Source organism: Mobula hypostoma, chromosome 15 (assembly GCF_963921235.1).
Source record: "Mobula hypostoma chromosome 15, sMobHyp1.1, whole genome shotgun sequence".
Lineage (NCBI taxonomy): Eukaryota > Metazoa > Chordata > Chondrichthyes > Myliobatiformes > Myliobatidae > Mobula > Mobula hypostoma.
This window is the reverse complement of record NC_086111.1, coordinates 74,919,095-74,931,553: the sequence shown is the minus strand read 5'-3', so window position 1 is coordinate 74,931,553 and position 12,459 is coordinate 74,919,095. Positions and strand designations below refer to the sequence as shown.

The following is a 12,459-nucleotide window of genomic DNA, read 5'->3' as shown; positions in this document are numbered from 1 at the left end:
AGTGGGAGAGCATTTTGGAGAGAGTGATCATAATTCTATCTCCTTTACCATAGCATTGGAGAGGGATAGGAACAGACAAGTTAGGAAAGTGTTTAATTGGAGTGAGGGGAAATATGAAGCTATCAGGCAGAACTTTGAAGCATTAATTGGGAACAGATATTCTCAGGGAAATGTACGGAAGAAATGTGGCAAATGTTCAGGGGATATTTGAGTGGAGTTCTGCATAGGTACATTCCAATGAGACAGGGAAAGGATGGGAGGGTACAGGAACCATGGTGTTCAAAGGCTGTTGAAAACGTAGTCAAGAAGAAAAGAAAAGTTTACAAAAGGTTCAAAAAAGTAGGTAATAGTAGAGATTAGAAAATTATAAGGCTAGCAGGAAAGAGTTTAAGAATGAAATTAGGAGAGCCAGAAAGGGCCATGAGAAGGCCTTGGCGAGCAGGATTACGGAAAACCCCAAGGCGTTCTACAAGTATGTGAAGAGCAAGAGGATAAGACGTGAGAGAATAGGACCAATCAAGTGTGACAGTGAAAAAGTGTGTGTGGAACCAGGGGAGAGAGCAGAGATACTTAATAAATACTTTGTTTCAATATTCACCATGGAAAAGGATTTTGGCGACTGTACGGATGACTTATAGCGGATTGAGAAGCTTGAGCATATAGACATTAAGGAAGTTGATGTGCTGGAGCTTTTGGAAAGCATCAAGTTGGGTAAGTCTCCGGGATTGGACGGGATGTACCCCAGGCTACTGTGGGAAGAAAGGGAGGAGATTGCTGAGCCTCTGGCGATGATCCTTGCATCATCATCAATGGGGATGAGAGTGGTTCCAGAGGATTGGAGGGTTGCAGATGTTGTTCCCTTATTCAAGAAAGGGAGTAGAGATAGCCCAGGAAATTATAGACCAGTGATTCTTACCTCAGTGGTTGGTAAGTTGATGGAGAAGATTCTGAGAGGCAGGATATGATTAGGAATAGTCAGCATGGCTTTGTGAAAGGCAGGTTGTGCCGTACGAGCCTGATTAAATTTTTGAGGATGTGACTAAATACATTGATGAAGGTAGAGCAGTAGATGTAGTGTATATGGATTTTAGCAAGGCATTTGATAAGGTACCCTATGCAAGGTTTATTGAGAAAGTAAGGAGGCATGGGATCCAAGGGAACATTGCTTTGTGGATCCAGAATTGACTTGCCCACAGAAGGCAAAGAGTGGTTGTAGACGGGTCATATTCTGCATGGAGGTCAGTGATCAGTGGTGTGCCTCAGGGATCTGTACTGGGACCCCTTCTCTTTGTGATTTTTATAAATAACCTGGATGAGGAAGTGGAGGGATGGGTTAGTAAATTCTCTGAGGACGCAAAAGTTGTGGGTGTTGTGGATAGTGTGGAGGGCTGTCAGAGGTTACAGCGGGCCATCAATAGGATACAAAACTGGACTGAGAAGTGGCAGATGGAGTTCAACACAGATAAGTGTGAGGTGGTTCATTTTGGTAGGTCAAATATGATGGCAGAATATAGTATTAATGGTAAGACTCTTGGCAGTGTGGAGGATCAGAGGGATCTTGGGGTCTGAGTCCATAGGACACTCAAAGCTGCTGCGCAGGTTGACTCTGTGGTTAAGAAGGCATACGGTGCATTGGCCTTCATCAACCATGGGATTGAGTTTAAGAGCCGAGAGGTAATGTTACAGCTATATAGAACCTTGGTCAGACCCCACTTGGAGTACTGTGCTCAGTTATGATCACCTCACTACAGGAAGAATGTGGAAACTATAGAAAGGGTGCAGAGGAAGTTTACAAGAATGTTTCCTGGATTGGGGAGCATGCCTTATGAGAATAAGTTGAGTGAACTCGGCCTTTTCTCCTTGGAGCGACGGAGGATGAGAGGTGACCTGATAGAGGTGTATAAGATGGTGAGAGGCATTGATCATGTGGGTAGTCAGAGGCTTTTTCCTAGGAATGAAATGGCTAACACGAGAAGGGATAGTTTTAAAGTGCTTGGAAGTAGGTGCAGAGGAGATGTCAGGGGTAAGTTTTTTTACACAGAGAATGGTGAGTGCATGGAATGGGCTGCCGGCGACGGTGGTGGAGGCGGATACAATAGGGTCTTTTAAGAGACTCCTGGATAGGTACATGGAGCTTAGAAAAGTAGAGGGCTATGGGTAACCTAGGTAATTTTTAAAGTACATGTTCGGCATTACATTGTGGGCCGAAGGGCCTGTATTGTGCTCTGGGCTCTCTATGTTTCTAACTACTTCATCTTTGACCCTTGACACATGGCTTCTAGTTCTAGTCTGACCCATCCTCAGTGGAAAAAGCCTGTTTGTATTTATCCTCATAATAAACCTCGTCATTCTGTCAGTGGAGGTGGGGGTGGCAGTGGTGTGCGGTGAAGGAGAGGCTGGACTTAGTATGGCAACTGGTCCTTTGACCAGATTCCCTGCACCAACCTGTGCCGGGGGAGTTAGGCTGATACAAACTGCGACCACCATTACTGGAGAGATTAGTATCTGAATTCCAAGTTCAGCTCTCTCGATTTATTTCCCTTGGACAGATGAACTGTGATCAACCATCATTCAGCCTTGTTCTCAATCTGGCTCAGAGGCGTAATGTGTCGTAGGACCATCAATCAGGGTTTAAGTTCACCAGTGCCTGTAAGGACTGTGTATGTTCGTTCTGTGACTGCGCAGGATTCCTTCAGGTGCTCCGGTTTCGGATTTGGGAGCATGCCATGTTGGCGCTGGACGTGTGGTGAGAGTTGCAGGCTGCCCACCCCCACCCCCCGCACATCCTCAATCTGTGTTGGTCTTTGGCACAAGCAATGTGTTTCAATCACAAACAAGAGAAAATCTGCAGATGCTGGAAATCCAAGCAACACGCACAAAATTCCGGATGAACTCAGCAGGCCAGGCAGCATCTATGGAAAAGTGTACAGTTGATGTTTTGGGCCAAAACCCTCTGCAGGACTGGAGAAAAAAAGATGAAAAGCAGATTTAAAAGGTGGGGGTGGGTGAGAGAGGAACACCAGGTGATAGGTAAAGCCAGGAGGGGGATGGATGAAGTAGAGAGCTGGGAAGTTGGTGAAAGAGATACGGGGGAAGTATAATCGGAGACGACAGAAGACAGAAAAGGGGTGAGGAGCACCAGTGGCAGGCAATGTGTGGGCAAGGAGAGGGAAAGGGGAATAGGGAATAGGGAACACCGCCTTATATTCCATCTGGGGAGCCTCCCACCTGTTGGCATAAACATCGATTTCTTAAACTTCCGGTAATGGATTTGCTCCGTCGCCTTCACCATTCCCAATTCCCCTCTCCCTCTCTCGCCTTGTCTCCTTGCCTGCCCATTGCCTGCTCCTCCCCCTTTCCTTTCTCCCATGGCCTTCTGTCCTCTCCTGTTACACTTCCCCTTCTCCAGCCCTGTATCTCTTTCACCAATCAACTTCCCAGCTCCTGGGTTTCTCTCCCCTACCCCACCTTTTAAATCTACTCCTCAGCTTTTTCCCTCCAGTCCTGACGAAGGGTCTCGGCCTGAAACGTCGACTCTACTCTTTTCCATAGATGCTGGCGGGCCTGCTGCGTTCCTCTCGTACCTTGTGTGTGTTGTGAAGTGTTTCAACGTACGTTTGGGTGTACATGTGATAAATAGAGGTAATATTTATAGCAGTAATTCTTTCACCTTCCCATCACTCACCCTCTCCACATTCTGAGGAAACCTGCAGATGCTGGAAATTCAAGCAACACACATCACAGTTGCTGGTGAACGCAGCAGGCCAGGCAGCATCTCTAGGAAGCGGTACAGTTGACGCTTCAGGCCGAGGGTGTCTAGAGATGCTGCCTGGCCTGCTGCGTTCACCAGCAACTGTGATGTGTGCTGCTCTTCACATTTCCTTTGTTTACGCATTTAACTGAGGGTTTGTCAACCTCTTCCCTCGAACCGTTCGCACAAAGAGCCCGATGTAATGAGCAATGCCCAGATGATGTGTTTGTATTCCGTGTGTCCAGAGAGCTGATGCCTAGTGGTACATTTCCCGGAATATCTACACTCCCAAGGCATTGCACCCTTCTCCCAGGGAACACACACAAGATGCTGGAGGTCAAGCAACGTCTGTGGGGAGGAATAAACAGTCGATGTTTTGGGCTGAGACCCTTCGTCAGGAATGGAAAGGAAGGGGGCAGAAACCAGGAAAAAAAAGGTGGGAGGAGGGGAAGGAGGACAACTGGCAGGTGATAGTTGAGTCCGGGGGAGGGGGAAAGTGGGTGCCTGGGGGAGGGGGAAGTGGGGAAAGAGGGTGGTTGGGGGAGGGGGATAGTGGGTGCCTGGGGGAGGGGGGAAAGTGGGGAAAGAGGGTGGTTGGGGGAGGGGGAAAGTGGGTGCCTGGGGGAGGGGGGAAAGTGGGTGTCTGGGGGAGGGGGAAAGTGGGGAAAGTGGGTGCCTGGGGGAGGGGGGAAAGTGGGGAAAGAGGGTGCCTGGGGGAGGGGGAAAGTGGGTGGCTGGGGGAGGGGGAAAGTGGGTGGCTGGGGGAGGGGGGAAAGTGGGGAAAGAGGGTGCCTGGGGAGGGGGAAAGTGGGTGGCTGGGGGAGGGGGGAAAGTGGGGAAAGAGGGTGGTTGGGGGAGGGGGAAAGTGGGTGCCTGGGGGAGGGGGGAAAGTGAGTGGCTGGGGGAGCGGGGGATTACAATAAGAAGGGAGGTGGTAGGTAGAAAAGCTAATGAGATGGAGAAGGCATCTGAAAGGAGATGAGAGTGGACCCGAGGAGAAAGGGAAGAGGGAGAGGAAACACAGGAGGAGTGATGGGCCGGTGAGGAGACAGAGGAACTACAATGGAGAATGGGAAAATAACCTGTTTATTTCATTATCGACTGTTTATTCCTCTCCATAGATGCTGCCTGATCGCCTGAGTTCCTCCAGCGATTAGTCTGTGTTGGCTCTGCATTTCCATCACCTGCAGAATCTCTTGTGTTTCGGATTTGTTCTTCCAGGAGGAAGGCAAGCTTTCTGTCTGGTGGGGTCTGAACTCACCCCTGGGGAATTGTCACCAAAAAGTCCATCACTCTGGAAAAATAATACGGCCAACCCTGGAGACTGGGGAAGGGAGTGTTACGAGGAAAGAGAAGTGCAGCCCCATTCTTCCCTGCTCCCAAATCCACAACTACAAAACCATGCTCACCCACATCCCAACCATCAACGGGCTCGAGTGCATCCAACAGAATGGGAGTGGGAGAAATAGTGGGAAAAGGAAACAATCCACTCCCCCCTCTCCCCCTCAGTCACTGTCCGCTCCCCCCGCCCCCCGAAGCTATGATTTTCTGGGCTGACTGGAAGGAGCCGCACAGCCAGATGTGTGCAGCTGTTCGGCGGAGGGAGAAGCTGTCAGCTGCAAATGCTGGACACAGCCAAGAACATTGCTGACACTTCATCAACAAGTGGTTATCCAGCACCGCTTTGTCCTGGCTCCAAGTCCCCACACCAGCCTGACATCTGCTGGTTACGCAGCAACCCAGAGTAACATCTGTCAACACAACTCAGTCTTCTGAGGTCAGCGTACAAGTACAGTCATCAACATCAGCTTCCCAATCTGCCTTGAGTGATTCCCACAGTCACCCAGACCTTCCCACCACTCTCCTGTGTGAACCTACATATCATCTTGTGCAGACCACGTTACCGTGTGATGCAATGTGAGTTACTGACGAACTGCCCAGTGGGCCGTGTGATGTATCACATCTCGGTTCGGACCGCGTTACCGTGTGATGCAATGTGAGTTACTGATGAACTGCCCAGTGGGCCGTGGCGTGTATCACGTCTCAGTGGGCTCAGCTTCAGAATTGAGGGACATCCATTTGGAACAGAATTGAGGAGAAATTTCTTTAGCCTGAGGTTGGTGAATCTGTGGAATTCATCTGTGGCAGCCAAGTCATTGGGTATATTTAAAGCAGAGGTTGATAGCTTCTTGATTAATTAAGGCACCAAAGGTTATGGACAGAGGCAGGAGAATGGGGTTGAGAGGGATAATAAATCAGCCATGATGGAATGGCAGAGCAGACTCGATGGGCTGAATGGCCTAATTCTCCTATGTCCTGTGGCCTTTTTGTCTTAAAATGCTGGCAGAACTCAGCAGGTGAAGAAGCACCTCTGGAGTGGAATAAAGAGTCAAAGTTTCGGCCGAGAACTTTTATCAGGATGACACAGCTCAGCATGTCACGGGGCCAGTCTCCCCTGCTGGACTCTGCCCGCACCCCTCCCTGCACGGACTCTGCCCGCACTCCTCACTGTCTTGGTAAAGCAGCTGGCATCAAAGACCCCACCCACCCCGGACCTTCTCCCTTCTCTCTTCTCCCCGTCCCATCGGGCAGCAGATACAAAAGCCTGAAAGCACATCCCACCAGGCTGAAGGACAGCTTCTACCCCACCGGTATGAGACTGGTGAACGAGTCCCTAGCAGTACGAGATGCAACTGTGTCCTCACAATCTACCTCGTTACGGCCTTGCACCCCATTGCCTGCCCGCACTGCATTCTCTCTGTAACTGGAACACTCTATTCTGCATTCTGTTATTGATTTCCCTCACACTATCTCAATGACTGTGTATTAAAATGGTTCGTATGGATGGTATTCCTTGGCACAGATGACGGTAATAGAGTAACTGAGGAATTCAGTGGGTTCATTGGGTACACTTTCACTGTTGTCAGAAGCAATTGTTCCAGACGGCTCAGTCTATGCCCCGGAAGTGGGGAAATGGGATCAGGCCCACTTCCAGTGGGGGTCCGTCATCGGTGGCACACCGCAGGGTTCACTGCCGGAATGTTTGCGTTTTGCGACGTGCGTTACCGATTTGGACAAGAGGACTGGGCTGTTGGGAGTTTAATCCAGACAAGGTTGGCATTTTACATTTTGGGAGGTTAAAAATAAGGGGGAACTGACAGGCTGTGGAGAGGTGCGTCGCTGGGGTGCAGGCCCTGCGGCACAACACGAGCAGACAGAGTGGTGGAGAAGCCGTACAGCACATCTGCCTTCACTGGCCGTGGCAAGTCAGGCCACGCCTGGGGTATGGTACTCAGTTCTGGTCACCCCCTTACCCAAAGGGTATGGCGGTTTTCGAGAGGGTGCACAAGAGGCTCCCCAACTCCAGGGAGAGTTTGGATTCTTTTCACTGGAGCATCGGAGACTGAAGGGAGATCTGCCAGAGGTTTATAAGATTATGAAAGGCACAGATGGAGTGGGCAGAGAGTATCTGTTTGCCAGGGTTGAAATGCCCAATACCAGAGAGCATGATTTTAAATTGGGGGGGATATTTAATGGAGGATCACGAGTCAAGTATTTTCTTTACTCACAGAGTAGTGGGTACCTGAAATGTACCACCAGGGGAGGTGGAAAACAGAAACGATAGACTGACGCGTGAGCAGACGGGGAAGAAGGAATAAGGAGCACGTACATTTGGATGGGATCAGTTCAGTGTGGAGTCATGGTCACCACCAATACGATGGATCGAATAGCCTGTTGCTATACTGGACTAATTCCTCAGTCCCCCAGATGCGCTCCTCCTCAGTCACAGTAACAACAGGCCAGAACTCGCAGGAAACGCTGCTCCCCCAAACCCAGCATGACCACACAGTTCCCAGCACCCCACAGTCCCATTCCGAACTCACGGACACAGGCTCTGGGGTCGCGGATGTCCCGGTTCGGGTCCTGGTAGTAGAAGGGCTTGCACATCTCGCAGTTCCTGCCCATGGTGTTGTGGAGACAGTCGTCACAAACACCGCCGCTCACGTTCCCCGTGGCCAAGTACACCGCCATGTCGAAGTGACACCGGTTGGAGTGGCTATTGCAGTTACATCCTGGAAACACGGGCAGATTACAGCAGATCTGCAAAGCACCCCTCTCCCCGCACCCCCCCCCCAGCAGCTCCCTTCTCAACACTCTCCACTCTGTGAGGAACCCCTCTCCCCATTCCCCCCCAGCTCCTCTCCCCGTTCCCCCCCCCAGCAGCTCCCTTTGTAAAGCTGTCCACTCTGTGAGGAACCCCTCTCCCCTCTCCCCATTCCCCCCCAATCTCCTCTCCCCATTCCCCCCCCCAGCAGCTCCCTTCTCAACACTCTCCACTCCGTGAGGAACCCCTCTCCCCTCTCCCCATTCCCCCCCCAAGCTCCACTCCCCATTCCCCCTCAAAGCAGCTCCCTTCGTAACACTCTCCACTCTGTGAGGAACCCCTCTCCCCACTCCCCATTACCCCCCCCAAAGCAGCTCCCTTCGTTACACTCTCCACTCTGTGAGGAACCCCTCTCCCCTCTCCCCATTCCCCCCCCCAAAGCAGCTCCCTTCGTTACACTCTCCACTCTGTGAGGAACCCCTCTCCCCATTCTCCCCCCCAGCTCCTCTCCCCGTTCCCCCCCCCAGCAGCTCCCTTTGTAAAGCTGTCCACTCTGTGAGGAACCCCTCTCCCCTCTCCTCATTCCCCCCCAATCCCCTCTCCCTGTTCCCCCCCCAAGCAGCTCCCTTCATAACGTTCTCCACTCCGTGAGGAATTCCTCTCCCCTCTCCCCGTTCCCCCCCAATCCCCTCTCCCCGTTCCCCCCCCAGCAGCCGGCCCTTATGCCTGAGCTGGAACAGCCCACACATGCTGGCATGGTGCAGAGGTGCCTGGCGTGTGGCAAACGAGGGGCGATTGTATTCAGACATGCACAGTCCTCAGGAGCCAGGACAGGTGGATGGGGACACGTTTCAATGAGTGGGACAGCACGGACACGAGATACGGTTGTAGGACAAGCATGTTGTTATTTAAATCTGGGCTGCATGATGCACACACACACTCACACACACTGACACTCACAGAGACACACACACACTCACACACACTGACACTCACAGAGACACACACACACTCACACGGACACACTCACACACACTGACACTCACAGAGACACACACACACTCACACACACTGACACTCACAGAGACACACACACACTCACACGGACACACTCACACACACTGACACTCACAGAGACACACACACACACTCACACACACTGACACTCACAGAGACACACACACACACTCACACACACTGACACTCACAGAGACACACACACACTCACACGGACACACACACACACTGACACTCACAGAGACACACACACACACTCACACACACTGACACTCACAGAGACACACACACACTCACACACACTGACACTCACAGAGACACACACACACTCACACGGACACACTCACACACACTGACACTCACAGAGACACACACACACTCACACACACTGACACTCACTGACACAGACCCATTCACACACACACACTCACACACTTACTGACACACACACACTCACACACACACACACTCACTCACACACTGACACAGACACACACTCACACACTGACACACACACACTCACACAGACACACTCACACACACTGACACTCACAGAGACACACACACTCACACGGACACACACACACACTGACACTCACAGAGACACACACACACACTCACACACACTGACACTCACAGAGACACACACACACTCACACACACTGACACTCACAGAGACACACACACACTCACACGGACACACTCACACACACTGACACTCACAGAGACACACACACACACTCACACACACTGACACTCACAGAGACACACACACACTCACACGGACACACACACACACTGACACTCACAGAGACACACACACACACTCACACACACTGACACTCACAGAGACACACACACACTCACACGGACACACTCACACACACTGACACTCACAGAGACACACACACTGACACTCACTGACACAGACCCATTCACACACACACACTCACACTGACACACTCACACACTTACTGACACACACACACTCACACACACACACTCACTCACACACTGACACAGACACACACTCACACACTGACACACACACACACTCACACAGACACACTCACACACACTGACACTCACAGAGACACACACACTCACACACTGACACACACACACACACTGACACTCACAGAGACACATACACACTCACACTGACACACTCACACACTTACTGACACACACACACTCACACACTAACACACACACACACTCACTCACACACTGACACAGACCCACACTCACACACTGACACACACACACTCACTCACACACTGACACACACACACTCACACACTAACACACACACATCATTCACACACTGACACAGACACACACTCACACACTGACACACACACACTCACTCACTCACACACTGACACACACACACACTCACACACTGACACAGACACACACTCACACACTAACACACACACACTGACACAGACACACACACTCACTCACACACTGACACACACACACACTCACTCACACACTGACACAGACACACACTCACACACTGACACACACACTCACTCACACACTGACACACACACACACACTGACACACACACTGACACACACACACTCACACACACACTCACTCACACACTGACACAGACACACACACTCACACACTGACACAGACACACATTCACTCACACACTGACACACACACACACTCACACACTGACACACACACACTTACACACTCACACAGACACACACACTCACACACTGACACAGACACACACTCACTCACACACTGACACAGACACACACACTCACACACTGACACAGACACACACTCACACACTGACACACACACTCACTCACACACTGACACACACACTCACACACTAACACACACACATCACTCACACACTGACACAGACACACACTCACACACTGACACACACACACTCACTCACTCACACACTGACACACACACACACACTCACACACTGACACAGACACACACTCACACACTAACACACACACACTGACACAGACACACACACTCACTCACACACTGACACACACACACACACACTCACTCACACACTGACACAGACACACACTCACACACTGACACACACACTCACTCACACACTGACACACACACACTGACACACACACTGACACACACACACTCACACACACACTCACTCACACACTGACACAGACACACACACTCACACACTGACACAGACACACATTCACTCACACACTGACACACACACACACTTACACACTCACACAGACACACACACTCACACACTGACACAGACACACACTCACACACTGACACACACACTCACTCACACACTGACACACACACACTCACACACTAACACACACACACTGACACAGACACACACACTCACTCACACACTGACACACACACACTCACTCACACACTGACACAGACACACACTCACACACTGACACACACACTCACTCACACACTGACACACACACACACTCACACACACACTGACACACACACTCACACACACACTCACTCACACACTGACACAGACACACACACTCACACACTGAAACAGACACACATTCACTCACACACTGACACACACACACACACTCACACACTGACACACACACTTACACACTCACACAGACACACACACTCACAGACAGACACACACTCACTCACACACTGACACAGACACACACACTCACACATTGACACAGACACACACTCACTCACACACTGACACACACACACTCACACACACACTCACTCACACACTGACACACACACACACTGACACACACACTCACTCACACACTGACACAGACATGCACACACACTGACACACACACACACACACACACTGACACACACACACTCACTCACACACTGACACACACACACTCACACAGACACACTCACACACACTGACACTCACAGAGACACACACACTCACACGGACACACACACACACTGACACTCACAGAGACACACACACACACTCACACACACTGACACTCACAGAGACACACACACACTCACACACACTGACACTCACAGAGACACACACACACTCACACGGACACACTCACACACACTGACACTCACAGAGACACACACACACACTCACACACACTGACACTCACAGAGACACACACACACTCACACGGACACACACACACACTGACACTCACAGAGACACTCACACACACTGACACTCAGAGACACACACACACTCACACACACTGACACTCACAGAGACACACACACACTCACACGGACACACTCACACACACTGACACTCACAGAGACACACACACACTCACACACACTGACACTCACTGACACAGACCCATTCACACACACACACTCACACACTTACTGACACACACACACTCACACACACACACACTCACTCACACACTGACACAGACACACACTCACACACTGACACACACACACTCACACAGACACACTCACACACACTGACACTCACAGAGACACACACACTCACACGGACACACACACACACTGACACTCACAGAGACACACACACACACTCACACACACTGACACTCACAGAGA

At 50.9% G+C, this 12,459-nt stretch overlaps 1 protein-coding gene across 1 annotated transcript in view; it reads right to left on the bottom strand.

Annotated features, from left to right (window-relative positions):
* The window catches only part of LOC134356988 (laminin subunit beta-2-like), a 142,483-nt gene that overhangs the window by 78,149 nt on the left and 51,875 nt on the right, over positions 1-12,459 (bottom strand). Inside the window, exon 9 of the mRNA XM_063068281.1 lies at positions 7,636-7,824. Within this exon, the coding sequence (XP_062924351.1) occupies positions 7,636-7,824 (189 nt within the window). The remainder of the gene's footprint in view (positions 1-7,635; positions 7,825-12,459) is intronic.